Source organism: Nelusetta ayraudi, unplaced genomic scaffold (genome assembly GCF_046127955.1).
Source record: "Nelusetta ayraudi isolate G7.1 ecotype Tasmania unplaced genomic scaffold, CSIRO-AGI_Nayr_v1 ptg000050l, whole genome shotgun sequence".
NCBI lineage: Eukaryota > Metazoa > Chordata > Actinopteri > Tetraodontiformes > Monacanthidae > Nelusetta > Nelusetta ayraudi.
In genome coordinates this window covers 2,046,221-2,074,004 of record NW_027466100.1, presented here as the reverse complement: position 1 = coordinate 2,074,004, position 27,784 = coordinate 2,046,221, and the positions used below count along the sequence as shown (strand labels likewise).

Here is a 27,784-nt window from a genome sequence, read left to right as displayed (position 1 = left end):
ATGCAATACTGAATGTGTTGTATATCATTGGAATATAAAAAAATATTCCACCCGGGAAAAGAGCGCGTGCCGTCAAGGCTCACGGACCAATCAGCTGCTAACAGTACAAGGCGCCCTATTGTTTCCATTTTAGTTCTATTTTTCACCCCGAAGCAGAAAAAAAATGTTCTAGTCATTGTCTGATTGTAAACGATTCAGAGAGGAGCTATTCAAGATGGATTTCTGAGATTTTAGACTGTTAAATCTTACAAGTCCAGCTTATTGGAGGTTCGTTCTCCAAGGAGGGTGGGTTCTGTGACGCAGCACTGAGGACGTCCCATGCAATTAGCCTTCACCATGCTACCAGTATGTGAATTTTTTGCTAAGCCATTAATAATTACTGAGTTTAATATTGACCCATTGCGTAATCTCCTCAGGTATCAGCATACGCAGCCCTGGGTCCAGAGGCCTGCACTTTCCCCCTCTTCTGGAATGACAGCCCCGGGTCATCGATGATGACCAGCCCCTCCGCAGGGTCCCCGCCGCCATATCACTTCCATTCTCCGGCTGCTCCCCGGGCTTTGTTCCCACCCCTCCCCCTTGGTCAGTGGCCCGTGTTTCTCTCCTCCTTTCCCTCGAGGGTGACGGCCTCTCCAGCACTGCCCTCAGACCAGGACGCCCTTATTCCAGCCAGACCACATCAGCTGGCTGACCCCAGAGCCAGGACTCTCTAATTCAATCTGAGTAGCACTTTGTCTTCCAGTTCTGTTACCAAAGGAAGAAGTAGTAGTCAAAGCAGAAGCAGAAGAAGAAGAAGAAAGGGATGTGTTTCACCGACCATGTGCATATACTGTATATATTCAACTGGCATGGATTCTACCGTATGTACATACTTGTCTCCGCTGAGTCTCATGTTATTTGTTTAAATTTTGCATCAACGTACCTCATGCAGCACTGAAGATCATCAGGCTCCAGTGCAGTGTCATGCTAAGAAGATGTACCAGTAGCTGACTAGCTACAGTGTGAATCTGACCAACCACTGAATGTACATAACAGACTTTTTATCCATGCTGTTTATATTAACAGTTCATGTTTGTGTTGCTCATTTGCCGACACAGTATGTAAAAACTGCAGTGTGTGTGTGTGTGTGTGTGTGTGTGTATATATATATCTATATATATATGTATATACATATATAGATATAGATATAGATATAGATATAGATATAGATATATATGGACAGCTGTTAGTCTGTACATAGCTCCTGTGTTTGTACAGTAAGCAGTAGACGACCCATAGAGTGGTTCTGTAGATACATGTCTTACTGCAACACCCGATTAGAATTACCGTCATGCTGTCACTGTGAAGACTTGACAAGCTCGGTCACTAGGACCGCCCACTTTACTCTGCTCCAAGGGTAGGTCTCATTCTACATCCATGAAATGCTTCCAGCACAAGCGCTCAATATATATGAGATCTAAATGAACTTGAATTTTATCTTCAGGTGGGGGAAAAAAACACCTGTGGGAGTGCCTTGAATTGCAGTTTCAATTTTTTGTGAGGGAAAGCCTTGAGACTAGAAGCGGACGCGGGATGTTCTCCACATGCTTTCACCTTGAGACGATGGAATCAGATGAATCATTGTAAACGGACAACTTATTTGATTTAGCAGCAACACAATAGCACCTTCCAAGTCTGGTGTGTAAAGAAAATAATCACAGATTGTAAGAAGACATCTCTGCCACCCGCATTTCCCTGTGGGATTTCTCCGCTACCAGTCGCTGCACCACCACCTGCATGGATACACTGATGTTTTGAATGTGCACAGGCTGACGTGGGCGAGTAAGAGGAGCCGGCATTATAACCTTATGACGAGGAGGGCTGAAGGACTCGGTGAAAACGAGTAAAAAAAATCCTAATCATACCATACCTCTACTAATGCAATCAGTAGCTTTACATATTGTTGCCTTTATGCCTTTATTATTTTCTAAGAGATTACCGTGTGGTTGGTTGTTGTTTGATAACTGCTAATAATGGGACTGTGTCAAGAGGTTAAGCCAGAATGTGAATAATCGCTCGACGTGTTATTTGTACAATGCAAAGGTTTTCTAAATTCTGTTCATTTGATGCAGACCTCACTAGCTGCTCGGGCCCACGAGGTCGCCATCACGCCGTCACACCTGCATTTATTTCCGCTGTGTTATTTATACTTGGTCAGAAGCTGGTGGGAGTCCCCGGACCAAATGAGGTGTTGGGAGAAGGGGCTACATTACCAGTGATAGAAACATCCATGGTTTAATGTTTAAAAACATTGTACTGCATAAAGGGGTAACAACCATCTGGATAGAAAGTTTGTACAATCATATTTAAAGGTTCACAGGCTTTAAAAGAAAATTGTCCATACATCACGTAAACTCTAAATCAATTTTTAATCAAGTTTGAACGTTTGCATTGAGACTTTTCTTGAATTAAACCTGGATAAAGGTACACGCATTCAATTCTAATGCAAAAGCCGCCATCATCTTGTTAGTCCTCGTGGAAATGCTAGAGTGGACCTACCACTAAGGATATTAGAAAGGGACTCACCATGCTTTTCAATAGAGCTTCACCTTTCACGCCTGGGTTTCTTTTCAAACTTCCCTTTGAATAATGCTCTGCTGACTGCATATATGTTTTTGTTGCCGACAAAAAAAACAAAACAGACGGTCAAGACATGCCTGTAAGCTGACAGTTCGCAACAATTAAAGTTCGTACTGAAACTGGTGAAGCTTGTAATACTTTGCTTTTTGTTTTCCATTTGAACTCGTCCCATCCAATTTGAAAATGTTTTGGTGGTTAAAATTTGGCAGCAAATTCTTGTAACAGCAAGTCAGCTAACTCGCAAGGCAGGTGAAATAAAACTCACGACGATCATAACGATGCAGCGAAGACCACAGTATTCCTGCTTTCAGCCTGGACTCCACAGTTATCTTTGGGTTGAAGTTCTGCACAGCTCTAGAGATCCTAAAAACTGTTTTGACTGCCTGAAGTTGGACTCCTAAGACAGGAAGGTTTTTTTTGTGTGTGTGTGTGTGTGTGTGTGTGTGTGTGTGTGTGTGTGCGTGCGTGTGTGTGTATTATAACTGGAGTGCACTTCTGAAATCCTCCCATGTTTGCACAGCATTAGAGTATTTTAAATATTAGTCTTAATGGCTTTTTTTTTTTCCCTCGATGAGATTTATACCATCATCTATGCAGCTGTTTCCTTTGTGCTTTGCTCAGTAGCTCCTGTCTTCGGTATCTTTACTGCTTGCAAATGAAAGCTTGATGTACGATTGCTTTGGCTTGCTGTATCGCCTGTTTTCCCCATGACTCCGATACTCTGAATAAAAAGTGTACATACTTGATGACGGAAGATATTAATCTTTTATTCGACTCTTTAATGAACTGTATTTGAAGACATACAGTATTTTGTGGCTTGTAGTTTGCTTATTTATTTATTTTTTCCTTATCCTGATCCTTTTTGAAAGCAGGATGTCTGAAGCCATTTACCTCCTGAACAAATGGGGTCATGAGTCAATAGTTAGACCTGAGGGTTGAAGGCCTTTTTTCTGAGTCTGTGTAGGTGCATGTGCACTCGGCTACATGTTTGTTTTCTTTTTTTTGGAAGACTGTGAGATAGGAGTTTGCCCTTTAAACAGATTTTTAGTTTTTTTTTTTTTTTTCAAATGATGGGCTGGTCAGCTGGAGGTATAAAAGCATTTACAGCAGCGCGAGCTGCTGTAAATGGGGAGGAAGCCATCATGGGGAAAGCCTTGGTGCAATTCACTCTCTTTGGGCTACTGCTGGCTTTGGCGACGACTCTACCCAACAGGGTAAGGTCAAACATTGCAATGATTGCCTGCATTGATACTGGTACTAAAGTCAATACCTTTTGTTCAATAGCTACATTTTAACTTTGCACCGCTTTCTCTTTTTTTTGGGTAACTATTACTTGTCATGCATTGAAATATTACAATGTGCTGGTTGTAAGAGTTTCTGTATTTTGCACTGATACATACAATTTAGAAATAGACTTGTGTTGTTGTGCGTGTTTAATTGGCGTACTTCGGTAATCCACATTGGGCAGGGATCAAACGTTTACGAAATTCAGGTCAAAAAGGAAATTTTATCTTAAGTTTAATGCGAGCGTTTATTCTACTTAGCAGGAGGAAAGTTGGACAGTTACATGTATATAGATTACAGACATATAACATTTAACTTTGTAGCAGGCAAAATAAATAAATAAATATATATATATAAATCATTAGTCCAGGGTATGTAAACATTGAGGTTATATGTGAAAGAGTTCAAGTCAATGATCACAATGAAGAACTGGCTCTTATTGAAAGAAGAATGGACTGCAATTACAGTATAGCGCTTTTCTAGCACCCCAAAGGCCTCTTATTCACCCATTCACACACAGATTCACATACCAATGGGTGGCTGCTGCCATGCAAGGTGCTGCCTAGCCCCATTGGGAGCAAATTTATATTGAATATATACATTCAAAATATTGATTCAATATTTATATTTATTGAAAGAAGAATAAAAAGAAGAGGCAAGGAGGGAGTTTCTGCTGCTGGACCAATGAGATCTCTCCCGATTGCGTTTTTTTTCTCCCGTGTTCCCGTAATTTGCTATTTGCTCAGCTGATTGTCTCTCAGCCAACTGAGCCTTTTTTGTGCCAATGTGCTTATTGTTTTTGTTCAGGGTGACTGGGACATCTACAGTTTCCACATTAACTCTAAAGTGACCAGTCGTTATGCCATCACTGTCATCACAAGTCGCGTGGTGAATCGTATGGATGAGTCAAAGGAAATCGAATTCCATGTCCAGATTCCCAAAAATGCCTTCATAAGCAAATTTAAAATGTGCGTGAAGCAAGAAAAACACATTGTTTACGTGAATGCATTGGAGTGCTTTTAAGACCAATCGTGCGCTGTTTAGGACAATGTGCTCAAAGATTCTTTCTTTGTTTTCTTCAGATTTATCAATCGCAAAGAGTATGATGGTGTAGTCAAAGCCAAGGAGCAGGCCCAACAGCAGTACGATGCTGCTGTGTTCCGTGGAGAAAGTGCTGGGATTGTCAGGTAGATTGTTTACGTCAACATATTCATCTCATTCAGTCAATCTGGACAATTTCTATGCTATTTTTTTGATATTTTTTTTTAAGTGGTCTGCTTTAAAGGTCCAATGTGTAAAACGTTTTAGGAAGCCCAGTATTTAAGGAAGCCTGCCCAGCGGCGTGTTTTGTATTTAGGGCACTGTCAGGCGGGCTTCCTGAAGAAATGGCAGCACAAGACGGCAGCTAACTAGGAGCAAGACCCTTATTGCTCTATGTATATTCTTATGAGAACCGTTCTAAGGGTAGAAATGCCAAATTACTTTTATAGTACAGCGAGTATACACTTTTATTCATGTATTTATGGGCAATATGTTAAGCTTTTACCAATATAAAAATCATAAATCAAGCAAACATTTTTTCATGCAATATGGCCATTTCTTTACTAGTGGATAATATAAATATTCAGTATTAAGAAGATAGAAACACAAAACTAATACCAGTGGTTGTCTGAGCAGCTCGCGTCTCTGAACAATCAGAACTAGAGTGATGATTTTAAGTCAAAAAGCGAATTCGCCAAAATGTTTTTCTACATTTTTGATGTCACACAGTGGGCCATTGAGCTTGATTTTTAAATAACTTATTTCACATTCTGCTGTGGAAATCATGCAATGCAACAATCTTTCATGAAAAGCTACTATCTCCTTGAAACAACTCATATCCACAACCAGCAAAAAGGGCTCTCATTCGAACCTTTGTGCGGAAAATGTTCAACGTCATAAAATTAAAGTGATATTACCACTGCAGTTCTGTGGGGAGGACCCTGGAGGAATTCAAAACATCTGTAACTGTAGCTCCTCACAAAAAAATCACATTTGAACTGACGTATGAGGAACTGCTCAAAAGGAGGCTTGGCAAATATGAGCTGCAAATCCATGCTCGCCCCATGCAGCCTGTCAGGGACTTTAAGGTGAGTCTTTGCTGATGAAGTTATTACCAACCTCTGTGGTCAAAACTTGCTATGGCTTTTATTTGAATGTTGTTCTCAATGCCAGGTTGACGTGCACATTAGTGAGAAAGCCGGCATCAGCTTCCTGGTTATTAAAGGAGGACTAAACACTAACGCCCTGGCTAATGCTGTCACCAGAACAGATGCAGACAAAGAGGTAGTGTTGGCGGTGCAGGTTTACATAATCCTTAGCAGTACCATCTTCAAAGCTAAAGTGTTTCTGTTGTTCAGGCATGGGTGTACTTCTACCCAAGCGAGGACCAACAGAAGATGTGTGACAGCTGCGGAGATGAGGGTCTGAACGGTGATCTGGTTATTTTGTACGATGTGAACAGAAACAATAGCCTGGGAGACATCGAGGTATGTTTAGACAAAATATGAAGAAAATTTAGGTTTTAATGTGTATTAGTATTCTCCCAGAATTGTTTCTGTCCTGTATCACAAATGTTTTTGTATCTTCTGCAGATATCCAATGGATACTTTGTTCATCATTTTGCTCCATCTAATCTCGTCCGCTTATCAAAAAATGTTGTCTTTGTCATCAATCAAAGTGGCTCAATGCACGGCAGGAAAATAGAACAGGTGCACTCTTCATATGGCTATATGGAAGCTCACATCAACAAATAGTACAATGAAAGATCTTGGGATCGTTGAGAAAACAATGTCTTTGATTTCTTCTAGACCCGTATTGCTCTAATCCACATCTTGAACGACTTGGCGGAAGACGACTACTTTGGTGTGATCTCTTTCGATAGCAACCTGTTTCACTGGAAGCGAGAACTTGTTCAGGCCACCAGCGCGAATGTGGACAGCGCCAAAATATTTGCACAGAATATCAAGGACAGAGGAGGTGAGGTCTTTGCGGCACTTCTCCAGACTCTTTGCAGACAGGACAAAAAAAGCAGACTTGCCCCATTTACTGCCCTCTCATCCATTGCAGCCACCAACATCAACAGCGCGGTGCTGGAGGGAGCGCGAATGCTGAACGCAAATCCCAGAGAGGGTTCAGCATCCATCCTGATCCTTCTGACTGATGGAGAGCCAACCACCGGTTACTATCAAGCAGACAAGCTGGATGAACAACAATCCATATCCTCAACGCGCATCATTTATCGTGGTAGTGATGATATGTATCATACTAGCCCAGTTGTATGCCACTTGTCTCTTTTCAGGGGTGATAAACCTGGACAAAATACAATCAAATGTGAAAAGGGCCATAGCAGGGAAATTTCCACTCTATTGTCTCGGTTTTGGCTTTGACGTCAACTTTGAGTTCCTGGAAAGCATGGCACTTCAGAACGATGGCACAGCGCGGCGGATTTATGAAGACGCAGATGCCAATTTACAGCTGCAGGTATTTCAAACCATTGTTGATCATTTCAAATCAATAATGAAAAATAAAACACTGATAGCAGCAGCAAACTTGAAGTTACATCCACTCCCATTGTATGCCTGCAGGGTTTCTATGAAGAGGTGGCCACCCCACTGCTGACAGACGTGACGATGGTTTATGTCGGTGGGACAAATCTAACCCAGACTAACTTCAGCCAATATTACAATGGGTCTGAGATTGTTGTGGCCGGAGAGATCACTAACAATGACATTGAAACCTTCACTCCCCAAGTTGTTGCCATTTCGGTGAGACCCGGTCAACGCTGCACCCTTGGCTGTATCACTCAGATTTCATCCCCCATACCAAGCTTTAGCAGAGAGCATTTCCATCCCATTGTAGCATTTATTGTATTCCATTACCATGCAGTTTCCTTATTCTTAAAATGAAAGTAGGGAGACACCGCAGCAAGCCAACCACTAAAGGTAACAGATAAAGAAATGAAACGGAAGGACAGGAAGTGTTAAACTGTTTACATGATTGTATTGTTCACATTTAAAGCTCAGTGAAACCTGAATTGAAGACTTTCTCAGTGGGCAGCACAACCTTGCTTTCACCAAAGTTCAGTGATTTGCTCAGCACACTGCAGTTAAACTTTTAACTCTTCTTCTTCTTTCTTCTTTTTTTTAACGCCTTATTGTGACTGTACTCACTTGACATTTTGTTTGGCTGTCACAGAGTAATACAAGAATGGTGTTTAACAACCCAAATATATCCCTGGAGCCCCCTGAAACAAAGTCTGATCGCATCCAGAGAGTCTGTGCTTATCTCACGGTGAAACAGCTCATGGAGAAAGAGTGAGTAACATCTCAACTTCAGTATCTCTTTCTTTTGGAATACTAAAACCCAACTCATTCAAAGTCATAATAAGTGAGAACGAAAATGTATGTTTTTTAAATGTGGAAAACTTGAAAAAGTAGTCATAGAACGATACCTACTGAAAAGAACCTGTTGCCTGAGCAGTTCTACGTATATCATCACCATCAAATACTTCATCCAAACATTTTTAACCATTTCTTTTCATGGATTGAGTGAATAATATTTGGTGTATGTACACATTGGGATGGCCACACCTCCAATATAAAAAAGACCATAACATGTCTCCATACTTCTATTGTGATGTCATCCAAGTGTCCAAAAAAAGGAAGAGTCCAATTTGACTCAAAATGTCCTTGTTAACAAACATACATACATACTTTACCTGAGGATATGATGTATATTTGCTTTTTCAAAACAAATTGGGTTCATGTATCTTCCAGACACTTGGATTCCACCACACATGAACCACACCAATTGAAGAACTCTTGTGGAAAAACAAAATGAGGTGAAAGAACTGCTAGGAATTTTTTTTAGAAACGTTGATTCACGAGCTTCCCAACCTTCAAACTGGTTGTTGCAATTTCAAAATATGTTTTAGGTATTATGTCTTGGGTAATTGTGCACAATTCATCAAGAGGCGTGCTGAGAAAGTCCCATGCATACATACTTATGTTGTATTAAGTGTTGTTATAAGCAGGCTGTTTTGTCATACAGGCTTCAGTTGTCTGGGCCTGAGAAAGACAATGTCAAGGAAGAGGCTTTGAGGCTGTCACTCAAGTACAACTTTGTGACCCCATTCACATCCATGGTGGTCACCAAGCCAACGGGCGACATCACAGATGTTCACCACAAACCAAAAGAAGGTGCACGTAGTCATCATGTTCAACAAAACGATGATTCCCATGGTTCTCGTGGTGCTCATGGTGAATCTGGTCAACCTGGTCCACCTTGTATTCCTGGCTTTTCATCCAATATGTTCTTAGTCTCTCATCCAGGTATGATAAATAGATTATTTAAATGTGACAACATGTTTTTATTTTCATCAAACTCTAACTTCATAAGCTGACGGACAGATTCAGATTTGATTCTTGTTGATCCATAGTGTGAGCACCTATCAGAATTGCTCATCTGAACTGTGACCACAAATTGTCTTGGGAAATTTTTTGGAATGTATTGTTTAACAAACAAAATGATTTGTTTTTAAATTCACAAACGCGACATGGCCAAAAATATCTGGACAAACCCTCATTCCGTTACTTATTGTCTCCATAAGAAAGTTTGGAAACAGCTTGAAATGTCATTTTGGTGCAAGGGGTGGCAGAAGTTGCCTTCAGTGCCATTCTTTGGTTCTTTGCTCATTCTTTGCTCTTCTTGTCTTGGTTGTCCCTGCTGAATGCATGCCACAGGAACTCACAGAAGGCTCCTGTTTTGTTACAACAAAGACCTGGCTGTAGCTATTGCATTTTCATAGTCTGACTGACTGAAAACAATTGAGAGTGGAGCTTTTCAAGATGGATTTGTAAGAAAACAAGCGATAATTCTCAGCAATCAGCTGCACTGAAGTCGAAAAGCTACCCAGTTGTGATGTGACTTCCATTCCAATCCGATGCCAACTCAAACCAAAGATATACACAGTTGTAGTGCACCGCCTTATAGCAAGAAGTACTGTAGATGTAACTTAGTCCACAACAAGTAGTGGATTTATCCTGCAAATAGCAAAGTAACTGTATATTATGTTGAAATACTTGTTAATACTTCATTATGAGAGCAGATCCTAAAACAGACATGACGATACAATATCAATCCACACAACACCAGTATTGAGTTCATAGTCAGCAAGAGTATGTTCACTGATGCTGGAGTGGTGTCCCTGTTCTATTGGGTTTTTTAACCATGCAGTGTTTTTTTTTTTTTTTTTGAAAAGGAAAGTTTCGAAATACTTTCAAAAAGTAAAATTTTAGAAACATTTGATCAAACAGATGTGAAGATGTAGAAGCAATTTAAACATAATTTGAAACTCTAGCAATGTATATGCCTCAACCAGGTATGATGTACACTTTGTATGTAGCTGCTGCATTGGGTTTCCAATCATGACAGAACTCTTCTTTTAGCCATAATGAAGATAATATTGATTTCAAAAACAAATTTATCATGACAAAACAAAATGTTGCTGTCCTGGCCATTCACCTTCATGCAAACCGAACACTGCCCACCCCTCCACCCACCCTTTTTCTAGCTTATGACATTGAGCACATTGTGCAGATATAGGCTACCAAGAATTCCAGGTAGTCTTCTTTGATGTGTTTCTTCTGCTTCATTCTTATTTTTCATATCCAAACTATGTTCTTTATCTTACGAGTTAATGTATCATTAGCTAATCTATCTATCTATCTATCTATCTATCTATCTATCTATCTATCTATCTATCTGAGGTTGTACAGTTGAACTGCCAACGCCTTAGGTAAATTTTGTTTATTGATTATAATTTGGAATTGGAAACTCTAAATTGACCGTAGGTGTATGTGTGTGAGTGCAAATGGTTGTCTGTCTCTATGTGGCCCTGCGATGAACTGGCGACTTGTCCATGGTGACAGCCTGCCTTTGCCCTATGACAGCTGGGATAGGCTCCAGCAGACCCCTGTCACCCTGAGTGCAGGAAGAAGTGGGTATTGAAAACGGATGGATGGATGGATAGATTATAGTTTGTGTTATGATTTCAATAATTTGCTGTGTTGCGAAAGAAACTACAAAGACTCAGTTTGGCATGTTTAGTGTTTAAAACTGTTTGAATTGTCCTCCTGTCTAAAGGACTAAATAACTTAATGCATGTAAGCTTGCAGATCTAACTAAAAATTACTGTTTCATAAGTTTCACATCAAAGAAATAGAAATTACAGACCTTTGAATGATATTCAGGCATGCACCAACAAACAGTTCTAGATGCTTGGGTTTCTGTGTGATTCAGTTTCCCTTTGCAGGTTCTGTCCGTTTCAGGATTCTTCTAAAAACAGACAGTCAGAATGATCCACTTTGCTTGGACGTGACTGGGGGTTTACGCCTTAAACTACTCCACCATCCCAGCAGAGGTCAGTACAGGTCTTCTTTGTGCACATACTTTTTTCTTTCAAATTCTTCAAACATTAGCCTAATAAAACCCTATTACTCTGCATATGCCACTGTGTTTTTTGACTTTGAGATATTTGTGTCTGTTACAAAGTGAGAGTAGACTGAATGAAATATTTTTTTTATTAAATCAAGTGTCCCACATTTGTCGGTTTATCTCTTTATAGGGCTGTCAGTGAATGGCGAACTTGATTCGGGAGCGGGTGAATACTTCTCAAGAATCAAAATTCACCTTGGGCCTGAGGATCATGTTGAGATTGACACCACAGGAGTCACTGTGAGACAGGACCAGGCTACAACACACCACAATGGACAGGACACCATCACAATTGGAAGGTGACTTGGCACAGACATAGTATTCAAGGTCCTTGCAGCCTAAAATACCCAAGTTGACGCAATTATCATATTTTATTTAATCTCAATATTTCAATCTATTTGTGACACATAAATAAAGGGACTGAACACACACACATTTCATGTTGCATGTCTATGACATGTCTATGTCTTCTGCATTCTCTGCCTTTTTGGCACACATCACGTTACATAAGCTGGACTTTGATAAAACCTGGCTCGGATTTGCACCTGGGGCACCATGTCAGAGTAGTTATCTGTGTGAAAAATGTCCCTGCTTAACTGAAAGAAAGAACTTGAAATGTGATTTCTCTTCCAGTGTGACAGTGATTTTCCGAGACAAGGAAATAGATGTTAATGCTGGAGATACACGCCTGGTCATCTTAATTTATGAGAGAAATGGAAAGAAAATGTTTTGGCCAGCTTTAAGACAGAGGTCACAGGACCCCAATATTGAAGGAATATTGGGTGAGTGAGAAAGGGGGGGAAAAATCTGCATTTGTTTGTATTATTTATACTCAGATCAATACTAAGTCTGTTTTACTTTTGTTCTGCATTTCTGTCCTCATCCCAGTGTTCCAGCAAGTTTACAGGCTGGTGCAGATCATTCCCACCACAACCATACTGGAGATCGATGGCCAGTATGCTGATGTAACAAGGTTTGCTACCACAATGGCTCTAACAAAATAAGGGCACTGTAACAGTAATGAACATTAATCACATTTAAAATGTCTTTCTTACCTTCGTTGTAGAGCTGACGCTGTTGACTACAGTATAGTCTCCACGCCGACTCTGAGCTGTTGGCTCGTGTCTTCCGGTTCTGGCCTGCATAGAAGACTGGAGAATTTTATTGTCACAGAGCTGTAATTTGAAAACATTGATCACTGCAAGACTTCAACTAACCTGTCATCCTTGATTTGAGAGCCTGCTTGAGGTTTCTGCTTTTTAAAAGGCTGAGCATGGTTATACTTTTAAACTGCACTTAGCAAACAGAGTTAACACAACAGAGTTGACTCTGTTATGATATGCCGCCTTACAAATAAAGCTGAATTGAAGTGAAATACTTTTCCCTCACAAAATAAACAAGTAGCCAATCTGAGAGTTTTGATTGCTGTGTTTCGACTATCAGAATCCGAGTCAGAATGTGTTGCCAGGTATGTGTAACGAAGTACCTAGTAATTTAACCCTGGTGTCTCGCATCTTCCACTACTGAAAATGGTTGATCGTCGAGTGCAATAAACTCGTCTACTTTCGTGTTTTAGGGCTTCACCTTCGGGTTGTCACGGCCGAATAGTTTTTATCTTGTCAAGTAAGTTCCCAACAGACCGCAGACCATGGTTTATTCCCTCCTTGCGATACTTCACTTGAACAGTCAACAAATGGCAATTCTGACGTCCGTTTCACTGACTTCAACATAATTCCACAGCAGAAATCTTGCTTTCGCTCTCGGGTTTTTTTTTTTTTAGTACACTGCTGCCACCTGCTGGGGAGAAGACTACAGTGCTGAGGGCCTCTGCCAATGTTACCAAGGCATTGAAGGCGGGAAAACGTTATTATTTTATCGGCGAAAATGATCGGGTTAATTTTGATATTGGTTCGATACCGACACTGCATTTTGTTTTAGCATTTTTTTTTAATTTTTTTTTTTTGGGGGGGAGGGGCATTATTGTGGCCTTCCCATTATGCTACCGATAATGTTGTGCATCTCTAATATTTATATATACATATATGTTGTGTCACTCCGTGTAAAGCAGAGGGCTAATGTTCAGTGTGTGACCAGGTTATATAATATTCACGACTGTGTTTAGTTTAGCCTTACGGTACGTTGGCTGGTGGCTTGCAGTTGCTGTGCGTGGTCCGGCTAGAGGCCATAGAAAATATTTTCAGCTCTCAGGACTCCGTGTCCGGTTACGATCGCCTTCGGCGTCTGGGACGGTGCGACACCTCCCCTCACCTACTGCCTCGTGTGGGATGTTCCCGCCAGGGATCTCCTCCAGCGGCCATAGGTGCTCCAGCTTCCAAGCGCCGTAGAGAAGAATGGACACACTTGAGTGTAGAGCACAGGCCTGACGCCAGAGAGGGGACTCTCTGGATGTAGGCGTAGAGGAGGATGTTCTCTCCATTAATGCACCAAATGTTCAAGCTGGCACCCGCTGGTTTGCCGTTTTATGATGGGACCACACAGGCTTCTCCCAGTTTCCAGACCACTGGTGCCACTGTGGGATCTGGGTGCGGTTTTGGAGGGACTTAAGGGTCCTCCTTTTGAACCACTTGATTTGGTGGATTTGAAACTCGTGTCCCTTAACACAGTGTTGTTAGCTGGCCCTGGCCTCGGCTAAGCGTGTCAGAACACTGCTGGGCTCATGTTCTCCCATTGACCTGATGGCATTTACTACCTCAAAAGGTTTTAGTTGGAGCGACAAGGGAAAACATACATCTTACAGGGCAATGCCTGTCCCACTGGATGGTGGAGGCGATTGCCTTGGCGTACTCGAGTCAGGGCTTGCTGCCCCCTAGTGGCCTGTGTGCACACTCGAGTCGAGGAGTGCCTACATCCTGGGCCTCATTCGGGGGGGTGGGGGGGTCTCTGTTCAGGACATTTGTGTTGTGGCAAGTTGGTCCTTGCCACTCACGTTTGTTCGTCATTACATGCTGGACGTCTCTGCTCTGTCTATGGCGCAAGTGGTTTCACAGTCCTCGTTGGAACAGGCTACGCTCTTGGACGGTTGGTAGACGATAGATAAGCTTGTCTGGCAATGTGGGAGCTGCCATATCCCATAGTGAGACATTGAGTATTAGTATTAGGAAAGAGAATTTAAGATTATTTACATAACCCCGGTTCTCTGAGTAATATGAGTGAGATGTCTCACCAGACAACCCCTCTTGCTTGGGCAAGTGAGAAAAGCTGCGTATTTTGAATGAGGTGGTACCGTCCGCAGGTGGCATTTGTGGACAGATGGATACGTTTCACCATCCAATCAGGATTGCCGTGTTCACCAAAAGACAAAATAAACACACATACACATGTCTGTCTGATTTGCCATGCATCAGGTGACTCAAGACAGTCACATGCACCTTCTGTTATGGAACATCATATCTCATCTTCTCTCTCTCTCTGTCTCTGGTTACTTCTGTCCTATTTCTCTGTCAAGGCGGAGCATGACTTTGTATGTTTAGTGTCTCATTTCAGGGGACTGATCGCTTTGTTCACTTTTGTTGTGCTGCAGCTTTGTTTTGCTCTGCATCTCCTCACTCAGCATCGCCATTAATCTCTACCGAGAAAACAATTCTCTGCATTGAGTGCCTCCCCCCACCCCCCACCTTGTCACAAAGGGTCAACGCTGAAGAGGCTGTGTCTGGGCAAAGAGCGTGGAGCCAGTACGTAACTTTGTCTCCAAAGAATTCTTTGCCAACTAAGCAAACATGGTGTCGCAGCATGTTTGTGTGTCTTCGCAGGGTCTGGAGCTGGTCCAGGGACTTACACTCAGTCACAGCAGCCACCCACTGGGTCCACAACCCCCTCTCATCAGCCAGTAATAGGACTCGCACAAGCTCAGGCTAACAACAGCAACAACAAAATAGGCTCATACACGGCCACGTCCATGAGTGTTCAGGAGAGCAGCTTGCCTGAGGACCTGCAGCAGCTAATGGATGACTGGGCCCAGGAAGTCCTCATTGTCACCCAAGGGTCCCGCAGCAACTCCCTCAGCATCAGCAGACAGCAGCTTTGGGATCAGGTTATCCCTCGTAAACATGGACTCCATGCAGGTGCTTTAGATGTGGGTTTGCGGCCAGCCGTGCCATTCATTGTGTTGTTTATAAAAACAAAAGTACACAAAGATTTCATCTAAAAAGAAAATAACATTCAACCAGAGGCAGGTAAAGTATTCACATTCTGTACTGTACTGTAATTGTGGATACCTGTATTAAAAAAAAAAAATACTAAGTAAAATTCAACTACTGATTCAACTCCTTTACTCAAGTAACAGTAAGAAAGTAGACGTTCTGAAATGTAATTGAGTAAAAAAGTAAATAATATTAATTTTTTTGCCATTAATAAAACAATACATTTGTTGACAATTTGGCAAAAATTATAAACTTGTGACATAATAATCTGGACTGAACTGACCAGAGTGACCCCAAAACTGAGGTACTCTAAAATAATCTCCCTCTAAGACATGTTCCACTTTTATATTTAATACACACAGCAAAGTTCAAATATTTCCACTTCAAGCAGCAACAAGCTTTTTTTCCAATGTAAAAAGTAGAAAATACAGAAATGTGTGCACAAATGCAGGGAGCAAAAGTAAAAAGCTGTCAGAAAAAGAAATACTCAAGTAAAGTACAGATATCACTGTCAGACAACCAGCCAATCGTGGTGCATAAACCTGCGTGTGTGCATTGTAGCTTTTTGCGACAAATAGGTGCAATATACAACATTGCAAGTTAGAAAAGCAGCTAAGAAACACTAGTTTTGTATGTGTCAGGTAGCCAAAGCTTTAGCTTGTGCATTACCTCCATCTCTAAACATGTAGAACATCATTGATTATGTTGTCAAAATGGGCAGCACAGATTCAGTCAGAAGTGAAGATGGTGTTAATACATCCCCACGCATGTGTCGTGGAGTCCTCTGTGTATTTAGAACGGTAATGATTCTTCATTTTGCTCAGGCTCTTGTCTTCCTTGGACATTTCCCTGGTGTCCACAAAATATCCACCTAGAGGCCAAACTTTCCTAGAAGGGCTTCGGCAACATGACACTTGTGAAATTCGAGACATTCTGTTGATACCTGACAAGCAATACTGAATGTGTTGTATATCATTGGAATATAAAAAAATATTCCTCCTGGGAAAAGGGCGCGTGCCGTCAAGGCTCACGGACTATCAGCTTGATCAGCTGCTATCAGGACAAGGCGTCCCATTAGTTCCATTTTAGTTTGGCTACTTTTCACCTCGAAGCAGGGGGAAATCTTTCTAATGATTGTCTGATTGTAAACGATTCCTTTAGGCTTTTAAATCTTAGAAGTCCAGCTTCTGGTTGAGGTTTGTGCTCCAAGGAGGGTGGGTTCTGTGACGCAGCACTGAGGACGTCCCATGCAATTAGCCTTCACGCACATAGATTCACCATGCTACCAGTATTTGAATTTTTAGCTAAGCCGTTAATAATTACTGAGTTTAATATTGACCCGTTGTGTAATCTCCTCAGGTATCAGCATACGCAGTCCTGGGTCCAGAGGCCTGCACTTTCCCCCTCTTCTGGAATGACAGCCCAGGGTCCCCGCCGCCATATCACTTCCATTCTCCGGCTGCTCCCCGGGCTTTGTCCCCGCCCCTCTCCCTTGGTCAGTGGCCCGTGGCCTCTCCCGCACTGCCCTCAGACCAGGACGCCCTTATTCCAGCCAGACCACATCAGCTGGCCGAAGCCAGAGCCAGGACTCTCTACTTCATTCTGAGTCACACTTTGTCTTCCAGTTCTGTTTTTCTGGAAGAGGAGGAGGAAGAGGAGGAGGAGGAGGAGGATGAGGAAGAAGTTTCATCAACCATGTGCATATATACTGTATTCAACTGGCATGTCTCGGCTGAGTCTCATCTCTGATTTGTTTAAATTTTGCATCAACGTACCTCATGCAGCACTGAAGATCATCAGGCTCCAGTGCAGTGTCATGTTAAGAAGACGTACCAGTAGCTACTGGTACATCTTCAGTAGCTACAGTGTGAATCTGACCAACCACTGAATGTACATAACAGACTTTTTATCCATGCTGTGTTTATATTAACAGTTCATGTTTGTGTTGCTCATTTAGCCAGCACTGCATGTAAAAGCTGCAGTGTATATATATACACACACGATTTAAAGTTCAAACATTTTAAAAGAATTAAAAAACAAATAACACAGAGTCTTCAAAGACAAAGTGCAGAGAAAAAAGAGATTAAAAGCAATAACAAAGGAGAATAGAAATCAAAACGTCTGGGGGAGCGAGGGTTGTGTTTCTTCTGTTGGGGCTTGGTGAGACTCCCCTTGTTGGGGCTAGTGAAGACTCCACTTTTTGGGGAGAGGATGATGACGCTGCAGGTTCTCTCTGATTCTGCTATTCTCCATGATCAGTCCTTATCTCAGCGCTTGCACCAGAGTGCCTTCTTATCTGTTGTTTTGGAACATCTTGCTTCTTGTCCTTGACATGGGCTGCTTGTGTGTGGAACAAAGGATAAAAAAAAAAGGTTTTCAGCTTAGCAAATGTACTCCTGACTTGTTAAATTCCATCTGCCCTACAGAGGTGGCCTGCATTCTTAAAAAGATGCTGAAGTTGTCAATAAAGTTCATTGATTGAGCGGCACTCACATCTTTGAGCTATCTGTTTAGCATTATCAGCCAGCTGAATAATCTCTCATCTCTTTAACGAACTGGCAGTAGGGGTCCACTGAAAAACACCGTATAGTAGTCAAACATCGCACTTTGTTTATCAGATCAGTGAAATCTTGCTTTAATACCTCAGATTGTTGCTTCACAACCTCAAGGACTCCTGTGTGTATGATGAAAGCTTTAGCCGTCGGATGCTAAGCATCAATGTTCAGGATCTTCTTCGAGACATCAGACACCATGTCATTGTTGAAACAGAGTACTTTGGTGTTTTTGCTGCAAAAGCTTTCTACTCCATTCACAGCTCCAGCACCCACAATCAGAGTTTGGGGCCCAGTGGTTAGCTCTTTCTGTAGCCTTTTAGCATTTGATTTAGTCTCATACCTGTCTGTGGAGCTGGAAGATGAGCCTTCTTTCAGGGAGTCAGGATTTTGAGAAAGTGGAGCAAATCCGTTCTCCAGTAGAATCCCTGTGTCTTGGGACAATTTGCTCTTAGCCTTTGTTGTAGCCTTGGTCCATGGTTTCTTTTTCTTTGGTTGTGGGGGTTGAAAAGACATTCCTGTGTGATGGCAGTGCAGGCAACTCGGTGTCATCGTAAGTCTCAATAGTTATACCTGAGGGTTGAAGGCCCTTTTTCCGTTTGTGTGTAGGTACATGTGTACACAGCAACATGTTTTTTTTCTTTTTTTTTGAGGACTGTGAGATAGGAGTTTGCCCTTTAAACAGATAGGAAAAAAAAGGTGGGCTGGTCAGCTGGAGGTATAAAAGCATTTACTGCAGCGTGAGCTGCACTCTGGGGAGGAAGCCATCATGGGGAAAGCCTTGGTGCAATTCACTCTCTTTGGGCTACTGCTGGCTTTGGCGACGACTCTACCCAATAGGGTAAGGTCAAACATTGCAATGATTATCTGCATTGATACTTATACTAATGTCAATACCTTTTGTTCAATAGCAACATTTTAAATTTGCCCCTTTTCCTCTGTTTTTGGTTTTTTTTTTTTTTTACTTGTCATACATAGGAAGTTGGCTTTAATAAACATGACAATGTGGTGGTTGTAAGACTTTCTGTATTTTGCATTGATACACACAACTTAGAAATAGACTTGTGTTGTTGTGCGTGTTTGATTGCCGTACTTTAGTAATCCATATTGGGAATGGAACAAACATTTATGAAATTAGGTCAAAAATAAATTGTATTGTTCAAAAAGGAAATTTTATCTTAAGTCTCACGTAAGTGTTTATGCTTCTTAGAAGGAGGAAGTTGGAAAGACATTTGTATATAATTAAAGATATATAAAATTTGACTCTGTGGCAGGCAAAAGAATAAATGAATTGATTTTTTTTTTTTTTGTGAATCATTAGTCCAGGGTATGTAAACAACGAGGTTATGAGAGAGTTCAACTGAATGATCACAATGAACAACTGGCTCTTATTGAAAGAAAAAAAAAAAAAGAAGAAGCAAAGAGGGAGTTTCTGCTGCTGGACCAATGAGATCTCTCCCGATTACGTTTTTTTTTCTTCCGTGTTCCCGTAATTTGCTATTTGCTCAGCTGATTGTCTCTCAGCCAACTGAGCCTTTTTTGTGCCAACATGCTTATTGTTTTTGTTCAGGGTGACTGGGACATCTACAGTTTCCACATTAACGCTACGGTGACCAGTCGTTATGCCATCACTGTCATCACAAGTCGCGTGGTGAATCGTATGGATGAGTCAAAGGAAATCGAATTCCATGTCCAGATTCCCAAAAATGCCTTCATAAGTAAATTTAAAATGTGCGTGAAGCAAGAAAAAAACATCAACATCGTTTACATGAATGCATTGGAGTGCTTTGAAGACCAATTGTGCGCTGTCTTTGTTTTCTTCAGGCTTATAGATGGCAAAGAGTATGATGGTGTAGTCAAAGCCAAGGAGCAGGCCCAACAGCAGTACGATGCTGCTGTGTCCCGTGGAGAAAGTGCTGGGATTGTCAGGTAGATTGTTTACGTCAACATATTCATCTCATTCAGTCAATCTGGACAATTTCTATGCTATTTTTTTGATATTTTTTTTTAAGTGGTCTGCTTTAAAGGTCCAATGTGTAAAACTTTTTAGGAAGCCCAGTATTTAAGGAAGCCTGCCTAGCGGCGTGTTTTGTATTTAGGGCACTGTCAGGCGGGCTTCCTGAAGAAATGGCAGCACAAGACGGCAGCTAACTAGGAGCAAGACCCTTATTGCTCTATGTATATTCTTATGAGAACCGTTCTAAGGGTAGAAATGCCAAATTACTTTTATAGTACAGCGAGTATACACTTTTATTCATGTATTTATGGGCAATATGTTAAGCTTTTACCAATATAAAAATCATAAATCAAGCAAACATTTTTTCATGCAATATGGCCATTTCTTTACTAGTGGATAATATAAATATTCAGTATTAAGAAGATAGAAACACAAAACTAATACCAGTGGTTGTCTGAGCAGCTCGCGTCTCTGAACAATCAGAACTACAGTGATGATTTTAAGTCAAAAAGCGAATTCGCCAAAATGTTTTTCTACATTTTTGATGTCACACAGTGGGCCATTGAGCTTGATTTTTAAATAACTTATTTCACATTCTGCTGTGGAAATCATGCAATGCAACAATCTTTCATGAAAAGCTACTATCTCCTTGAAACAACTCATATCCACAACCAGCAAAGAGGGCTCTCATTCGAACCTTTGTGCGGAAAATGTTCAACGTCATATAATGAAAGTGATATTACCGCTGCAGTTCTGTGGGGAGGACCCTGGAGGAATTCAAAACATCTGTAACTGTAGCTCCTCACAAAAAAATCACATTTGAACTGACGTATGAGGAACTGCTCAAAAGGAGGCTTGGCAAATATGAGCTGCAAATCCATGCTCGCCCCATGCAGCCTGTCAGGGACTTTAAGGTGAGTCTTTGCTGATGAAGTTATTACCAACCTCTGTGGTCAAAACTTGCTATGGCTTTTATTTGAATGTTGTTCTCAATGCCAGGTTGACGTGCACATTAGTGAGAAAGCCGGCATCAGCTTCCTGGATATTAAAGGAGGACTAAACACTAACGCCCTGGCTAATGCTGTCACCAGAACAATTGTAGACAAAGAGGTAGTGTTGGCGGTGCAGGTTTACAAAATCCTTAGCAGTACCATCTTCAAAGCTAAAGTGTTTCTGTTGTTCAGGCATGGGTGTACTTCTACCCAACCGAGGACCAACAGAAGATGTGTGACAGCTGCGGAGATGAGGGTCTGAACGGTGATCTGGTTATTTTGTACGATGTGAACAGAAACAATAGCCTGGGAGACATCAAGGTATGTTTAGACAAAATATGAAGCACAAATTAGGTTTTAGTGCTTTAAAAAAAAAACGTGTATTAGTATTCTCCCAGAATTATTTCTGTCCTGTATCACAAATGTTTTTGTATCTTCTGCAGATATCCAATGGATACTTTGTTCATCATTTTGCTCCATCTAATCTCGTCCGCTTATCAAAAAATGTTGTCTTTGTCATCGATCAAAGTGGCTCAATGCACGGCAGGAAAATAGAACAGGTGCACTCTTCATATGGCTTATGCATGATAGGTTATAAACTTTCAAATAAAGAATAAATCACTTTTCTGTCATGGGATTCAATATGATGATACATTACAAGTTCTGGAAGCTCACATCAACAAATAGTACAATGAAAGATCTTGGGATCGTTGAGAAAACAATGTCTTTGATTTCTTCTAGACCCGTATTGCTCTAATCCACATCTTGAACGACTTGGCGGAAGACGACTACTTTGGTGTGATCTCTTTCGATAGCAACCTGTTTCACTGGAAGCGAGAACTTGTTCAGGCCACCAGCGCAAATGTGGACAGCGCCAAAATATTTGCACAGAATATCAAGGACAGAGGAGGTGAGGTCTTTGCGGCACTTCTCCAGACTCTTTGCAGACAGGACAAAAAAAGCAGACTTGCCCCATTTACTGCCCTCTCATCCATTGCAGCCACCAACATCAACAGCGCGGTGCTGGAGGGAGCGCGAATGCTGAACGCAAATCCCAGAGAGGGTTCAGCGTCCATCCTGATCCTTCTGACTGATGGAGACCCAACCACCGGTTACTATCAAGCAGACAAGCTGGATGAACAACAATCCATATCCTCAACGCGCATCATTTATCGTGGTAGTGATGATATGTATCATACTAGCCCAGTTGTATGCCACTTGTCTCTTTTCAGGGGTGATAAACCTGGACAAAATACAATCAAATGTGAAAAGGGCCATAGCAGGGAAATTTCCACTCTATTGTCTCGGTTTTGGCTTTGACGTCAACTTTGAGTTCCTGGAAAGCATGGCACTTCAGAACGATGGCGCAGCGCGGCGGATTTATGAAGACGCAGATGCCAATTTACAGCTGCAGGTATTTCAAACCATTGTTGATCATTTCAAATCAATAATGAAACGATAAAACACTGATAGCAGCAGCAAACTTGAAGTTACATCCACTCCCATTGTATGCCTGCAGGGTTTCTATGAAGAGGTGGCCACCCCACTGCTGACAGACGTGATGATGGTTTATGTCGGTGGGACAAATCTAACCCAGACTAACTTCAGCCAATATTACAATGGGTCTGAGATTGTTGTGGCCGGAGAGATCACTAACAATGACATTGAAACCTTCACTCCCCAAGTTGTTGCCATTTCGGTGAGACCCGGTCAACACTGCACCCTTGGCTGTATCACTCAGATTTCATCCCCCATACCAAGCTTTAGCAGAGAGCATTTCCATCCCATTGTAGCATTTATTGTATTCCATTACCATGCAGTTTCCTTATTCTTAAAATGAAAGTAGGGAGACACTGCAGCAAGCCAACCACTAAAGGTAACAGATAAAGAAATGAAACGGAAGGACAGGAAGTGTTAAACTGTTTACATGATTGTATTGTTCACATTTAAAGCTCAGTGAAACCTGAATTGAAGACTTTCTCAGTGGGCAGCACAACCTTGCTTTCACCAAAGTTCAGTGATTTGCTCAGCACACTGCAGTTAAACATACTGGAATGTCTTACACTGATGCAAACGACGAGTAGTAAAAACTGCGATTAGTTCACCTGAATGTGACCTGCCATCCTCCTTCTTCTTCTTCTTTCTTCTTTTTTTTAACGCCTTATTGTGAATGTACTCACTTGACATTTTGTTTTGGCTGTCACAGAGTAATACAAGAATGGTGTTTAACAACCCAAATATATCCCTGGAGCCCCCTGAAACAAAGTTTGATCGCATCCAGAGAGTCTGGGCTTATCTCACGGTGAAACAGCTCATGGAGAAAGAGTGAGTAACATCTCAACTTCAGTGTCTCTTTCTTTTGGAATACTAAAACCAAACTTTTTGAGATGTGCAAAACTTGAAAAAGTTATAAGTTATAAAAGGTCATAGAACGATACGTCTTGAAAAGAACCTGTTGCCTGAGCAGTTCTATATCATCACCATCACTTCCTTCATCCAATGCTTCATCCATGTGATTTTTGTGCTGAGAAAGTTTGCTGAAAGAACCATCCAACAGCAACAGGATCTGTATCTTGTCTTTATTGACTACTAGAAAGAGTTTGATAAGGTCAGACATGCTGAGCTCTTTAAAATGCTTGAAAATATTAAGATTGATGACAAGGACTTGCGAGTCATCAGATCAGTTGACTGCGACCAACGTGCAGCAGTACGCCTATCAGAGGGAAAAACCAACTGGTTCCCGATCAAGAGAGGTGTGAGACAAGGGTGTGTCATGTCACCAGATCTCTTCAATCTGTACTCGGAGATAATCCTGCGACAATTAGAAGGTCGGCCGGAGGGAGTCTTAATCAATGGCAGTAAAATCAATAATCTTCGATATGCTGATGACACTGTGCTCCTCGCTTCTTCGACTGAGGACCTACAGTCACTCTTTGATGATGTCACTGTACAGCAAGCGTTTTGGTCTACAAATCAATAGTAAGAAGACAAAGGTCATGGTCATATCAAAGTCAGAGACCCCTCCAGTTTACCAGATGCAGCATAGGAACACACCAATAGAGCAAGACAACTCATATAACTACCTTGGAGCTCTGGTAACAACGGACGCACGCTGCAAAAATGAGATCAGACGCAGAATAGGCATCTCTAAAGATGCATTCTGGCGATTAGACCACTTCTCCTCGATCGGAAGCTGTCCATCAAGATAAAAGTCCGGTTGCTTAAAGCATATGTTTGGTCAACTCTTATATATGGCTGTGAGTCCTGGACACTAACAGCAGAGACGCAACGGAATCTAGAAGCTGTTGAGATGCTTTGGATCTCTTACATGGACCACGTCTCCAATGAAGAAGTTTTACAAAAGATCAGCAAGCAGAGAGCGCAACTGCAAACAATTGAGACACATCAGACAAAATTCCTGGGGAAGGAGGCATTGGAAGATTCTCAGTCTCAGCGGGAAAATTCCAGGCAAGCGTGCCAGAGGGGTGTCAGCGGAGGACTTTCCTTGATAGCTTTGGCATGAAGACAAGACACCTCTGGGATTTAGCTAGAAAAAAGGTAGAGTGATGGTTCGTCAAGCACCAAATGGGTGATGGCACTTATGACGACGACGACGATGACTTCATCCAAACCTTTTTCATCCATTTCTTTTCATGGACAGAGAGAAGAATATTTGGTGCATGTACACATTGGGATGGCCACACCTCCAATATAAAAACAGACCATAACATGTCTCGATACTTCTATTGTGATGTCATCCAAGTGTCCTAAAAAAGAATGAGTCCAATTTGACTCAAAATGTCCTTGTGAAAAAAACCCATACATACATACTTTCATTTGCCTGAGATGTAAATGTATGTTTATCAGAGATGATGTATATTTGCTTTTTCAAAACAAATTGGGTTCATGTGTCTTGGATTCCACCACACATGAACCACACCAATTGAAGAACTCTTATGGAAAAACATGACGTGAAAGAACTGTAGAACTGTTAGGATTTTTTTTTACAAACGTTGATTCATGAGCTTCCCAACCTTCAAACTGATCAGTGGAATTTCAAAATATGTTTTAGGTATTATGTTTTGGGTAATTGTGCGCAATTCATCAAGAGGCGTGCTGTGAATGTTTTAATTCTCATGCATGCATGCTTATGTTGTATTAAGTGTTGTTATAAGCAGGCTGTTTTGTCATACAGGCTTCAGTTATCCGGGCCTGAGAAAGACAATGTCAAGGAAGAGGCTTTGAGGCTGTCACTCAAGTACAGCTTTGTGACCCCACTCACATCCATGGTGGTCACCAAGCCAACGGGCGACATCACAGATGTTCACCACAAACCAAAAGAAGGACAAGCATCCCAGAGACAGGATAGTTCTTTGGGGTTTCATTATACTTCTCATCTAGCTGTTTCTGGTGGTGCGGGTGGTTCTGTATCTGCTCGAGTTCGCCCTACTATAACTAATCGTCATGGTACTGGCAATCATCATTTACCTGGTCTACCTGGTCTACCTGGTCTACCTGGTCATCGTGGTCCACCTGTTCCACCTAGTTTTGGTTTTGGCCATGCTCCACCCATGATGTTGCCTGGCTCTTCATTCCATAGGGTCTTCAGCTCTAATCCAGGTATGATAAGTAATTTATTTAATTGTGATTACATGTGTTTTATTTATTTTCATCAAACTCTAACTTTGTAAATCATGCAACCTTTCAAGGTATCAAATTATTTTATTTGTTGTGTGTCATTGAATGTGTTTTTGTGGTTTTAACAGTTCCCCTGATAAAGGAGAAATGTTGAATTCATCTAAATTAGTCACATTCAGAAAGTTTTACTGAATAGTTGCTAAAACACCAACAAAAAAAAAACATTGTTGTAAGCTAACGGATAGATTCAGAATTGGATCCATTGTGTGAGAACCCATCAGAATGGCTAATCTGAACTGTGAACACAAATGCATCTCTTGGAATGTAATGCTTAACAAACAGAATGATTTATTTTTAAATTCACAAACGCGAGACGTGGCCAAAAAATATCTGGACAGACAAACCCTCATTCCATTACTTATTGTCTCCATAAGAAAGTTTGTAAACAGCTTGAAATGTCATTTTGGTGCAAGGGGTGGCAGAAGTTGCCTTCAGTGCCATTCTTTGGTTCTTTGCTCATTCTTTGCTCTTCTTGTCTTGGTTGTCCCTGCTGAATGCATGCCACAGGAACTCACAGAAGGCTCCTGTTTTGTTACAACAAAGACCTGGCTGTAGCTATTGCATTTTCATAGTCTGACTGACTGAAAACAATTGAGAGTGGAGCTTTTCAAGATGGATTTGTAAGAAAACAAGCGATAATTCTCAGCAATCAGCTGCACTGAAGTCGAAAAGCTACCCAGTTGTGATGTGACTTCCATTCCAATCCGATGCCAACTCAAACCAAAGATATACACAGTTGTAGTGCACCGCCTTATAGCAAGAAGTACTGTAGATGTAACTTAGTCCACAACAAGTAGTGGATTTATCCTGCAAATAGCAAAGTAACTGTATATTATGTTGAAATACTTGTTAATACTTCATTATGAGAGCAGATCCTAAAACAGACATGACGATACAATATCAATCCACACAACACCAGTATTGAGTTCATAGTCAGCAAGAGTATGTTCACTAATGTTGGAGTGGTGACCATGTTCTATTGTTGTTGTTTTTTTGGTTTTGTTTTTTTCTTCTTTTTTTTTTACCATGCAGTAGCAGAATCAAGCTGGGATTTGCCTCGGCTCTGTTTACCAAATTTAGAGTAAAAAGAGTAAATTAAAAAAAAAAAAAAAAAAAACCTAGAGGATCGTAACTTAATAGCACCTTAAGTCAAAAAAAAGAATTGCATTCAAGTCAGACTAGTGCAAAACAAGGCATTATAGCTAGCACTGGCAATGGACAGCAGCACAAATATGTAGCCAAGGAAAAACAAGCCTAAACCTTTCAAGATCTGAGTGGGACATTGGGCTGTTTATCCTGCTTAATACAACTATAAGGTATTCAAATACTACATTTAGGCATATTATTTCCTTTTTTTTTCTTTGCATGAATAACATGTCAAGAGGTTTAGTTAAGTTTTTTTTTTTTTTTTTTTTTTTTTCAAAAAAGGAACATTTTTAAATGCTTTTTACATTTTTAGAAACATGTGATCATACAGATGTGAAGATGTAGAAGCAATTTTTAGCGTCATTTGGAACTCAAGCGGCGCAATGCATCACACATACTGTGCATCTGCAGACTTGTAAGGTTAAAAATATGAAGTGTGAAAATTATCCAACAGTAGTAACATAATTTGAATTCACAGGGTGATGGACCTCCTCTATTGGGTTTGCAACAATACAGAAATGGACTCAGATGTCAATCAATGTTGTGACATTGAAACTACATTTTCTAAAATCCTGCAAATTCCATTCTTGCTTTTATTATAAACATCCAGTCAATGTGGACCACACTCCACTTCACTTGATAAAGCTGCAATTTAAGCCACAACAGTGGGCTTTGGCTCGGGCGATAGAGGGAAAGACATTTTAATTTTTTAAAACACATTAACCGTTGTGTTATTTTCCTTTCTCTTCTTTGTAGTATTGGCTAACCCTTACCTTAGGCACTTTGGATGTAGCTGCTGCATTGGGTTTTCAACTCTTCTCTTAGTCATAACAAAGATAA

General features: G+C 41.1%; 3 protein-coding genes and 1 long non-coding RNA gene across 10 annotated transcripts in view; all 4 read left to right on the top strand.

The window, feature by feature from the left end:
- wnk2 (WNK lysine deficient protein kinase 2) overlaps positions 1 to 3,365 on the top strand; it is a 34,835-nt gene extending 31,470 nt beyond the window's left edge. For all 5 annotated transcript variants that reach the window (XM_076036946.1, XM_076036945.1, XM_076036944.1 and 2 more), the window contains one exon: positions 417 to 3,365. In XM_076036946.1, coding sequence (XP_075893061.1) covers positions 417 to 713 — 297 coding nt within the window. In that variant the 3' untranslated portion in view covers positions 714 to 3,365. The remainder of the gene's footprint in view (positions 1 to 416) is intronic.
- A 364-nt stretch (positions 3,366 to 3,729) lies between these two features.
- Positions 3,730 to 12,850, top strand: LOC142895715 (inter-alpha-trypsin inhibitor heavy chain H3-like). 2 transcript variants are annotated; one of them, XM_076036948.1, is made up of 18 exons: positions 3,739 to 3,833; positions 4,711 to 4,871; positions 4,986 to 5,090; positions 5,870 to 6,032; positions 6,118 to 6,228; positions 6,303 to 6,431; positions 6,537 to 6,653; positions 6,753 to 6,921; positions 7,012 to 7,122; positions 7,244 to 7,425; positions 7,530 to 7,709; positions 8,140 to 8,258; positions 8,995 to 9,275; positions 11,291 to 11,365; positions 11,570 to 11,738; positions 12,073 to 12,221; positions 12,328 to 12,412; positions 12,506 to 12,850. In XM_076036948.1, the coding sequence occupies exons 1-18, from the start codon at positions 3,762 to 3,764 to the stop codon at positions 12,618 to 12,620; spliced, it is 2,493 nt and encodes an 830-aa protein (XP_075893063.1). In that variant the 5' UTR covers positions 3,739 to 3,761; the 3' UTR covers positions 12,621 to 12,850. The 2 variants fall into 2 exon arrangements, with proteins under 2 accessions (XP_075893065.1, XP_075893063.1); XM_076036950.1 differs by lacking the exon at positions 4,711 to 4,871 and having other exon boundaries at positions 3,730 to 3,833.
- Positions 12,851 to 14,845: 1,995 nt separating this feature from the next.
- On the top strand, positions 14,846 to 17,029 carry LOC142895808 (uncharacterized). Its single transcript, XR_012928263.1, has 3 exons — positions 14,846 to 15,131; positions 15,210 to 15,532; positions 16,959 to 17,029. It is a non-coding gene; the product is annotated as an uncharacterized LOC142895808 (long non-coding RNA).
- A 1,807-nt stretch (positions 17,030 to 18,836) lies between these two features.
- Positions 18,837 to 25,806, top strand: LOC142895893 (inter-alpha-trypsin inhibitor heavy chain H3-like). 2 transcript variants are annotated; one of them, XM_076037235.1, is made up of 13 exons: positions 18,837 to 18,992; positions 19,722 to 19,882; positions 19,976 to 20,080; positions 20,860 to 21,022; positions 21,108 to 21,218; positions 21,293 to 21,421; positions 21,544 to 21,660; positions 21,842 to 22,010; positions 22,101 to 22,211; positions 22,333 to 22,514; positions 22,620 to 22,799; positions 23,307 to 23,425; positions 25,296 to 25,806. In XM_076037235.1, exons 1-13 carry the CDS (start codon positions 18,921 to 18,923, stop codon positions 25,789 to 25,791), a joined length of 2,115 nt encoding a protein of 704 aa, XP_075893350.1. In that variant the 5' UTR covers positions 18,837 to 18,920; the 3' UTR covers positions 25,792 to 25,806. The 2 variants fall into 2 exon arrangements, with proteins under 2 accessions (XP_075893350.1, XP_075893351.1); XM_076037236.1 differs by lacking the exon at positions 25,296 to 25,806 and having other exon boundaries at positions 23,307 to 23,429.
- The last annotated feature ends 1,978 nt before the right edge of the window (positions 25,807 to 27,784 follow it).

Bases quoted from the DNA above. Each gene is read 5' to 3' on its own strand.
- LOC142895893 (XM_076037235.1), top strand. From the start codon at position 18,921: ATGGGGAAAGCCTTGGTGCAATTCACTCTCTTTGGGCTACTGCTGGCT. The intron at 21,023-21,107 runs GTGAGTCTTTGC...TCTCAATGCCAG, and splicing joins AGCCTGTCAGGGACTTTAAG to GTTGACGTGCACATTAGTGA. The intron at 22,011-22,100 runs GTGAGGTCTTTG...CATCCATTGCAG, and splicing joins GAATATCAAGGACAGAGGAG to CCACCAACATCAACAGCGCG.
- LOC142895715 (XM_076036948.1), top strand. From the start codon at position 3,762: ATGGGGAAAGCCTTGGTGCAATTCACTCTCTTTGGGCTACTGCTGGCT. The intron at 11,366-11,569 runs GTCAGTACAGGT...ATCTCTTTATAG, and splicing joins ACTCCACCATCCCAGCAGAG to GGCTGTCAGTGAATGGCGAA. The intron at 12,413-12,505 runs GTTTGCTACCAC...CCTTCGTTGTAG, and splicing joins CAGTATGCTGATGTAACAAG to AGCTGACGCTGTTGACTACA.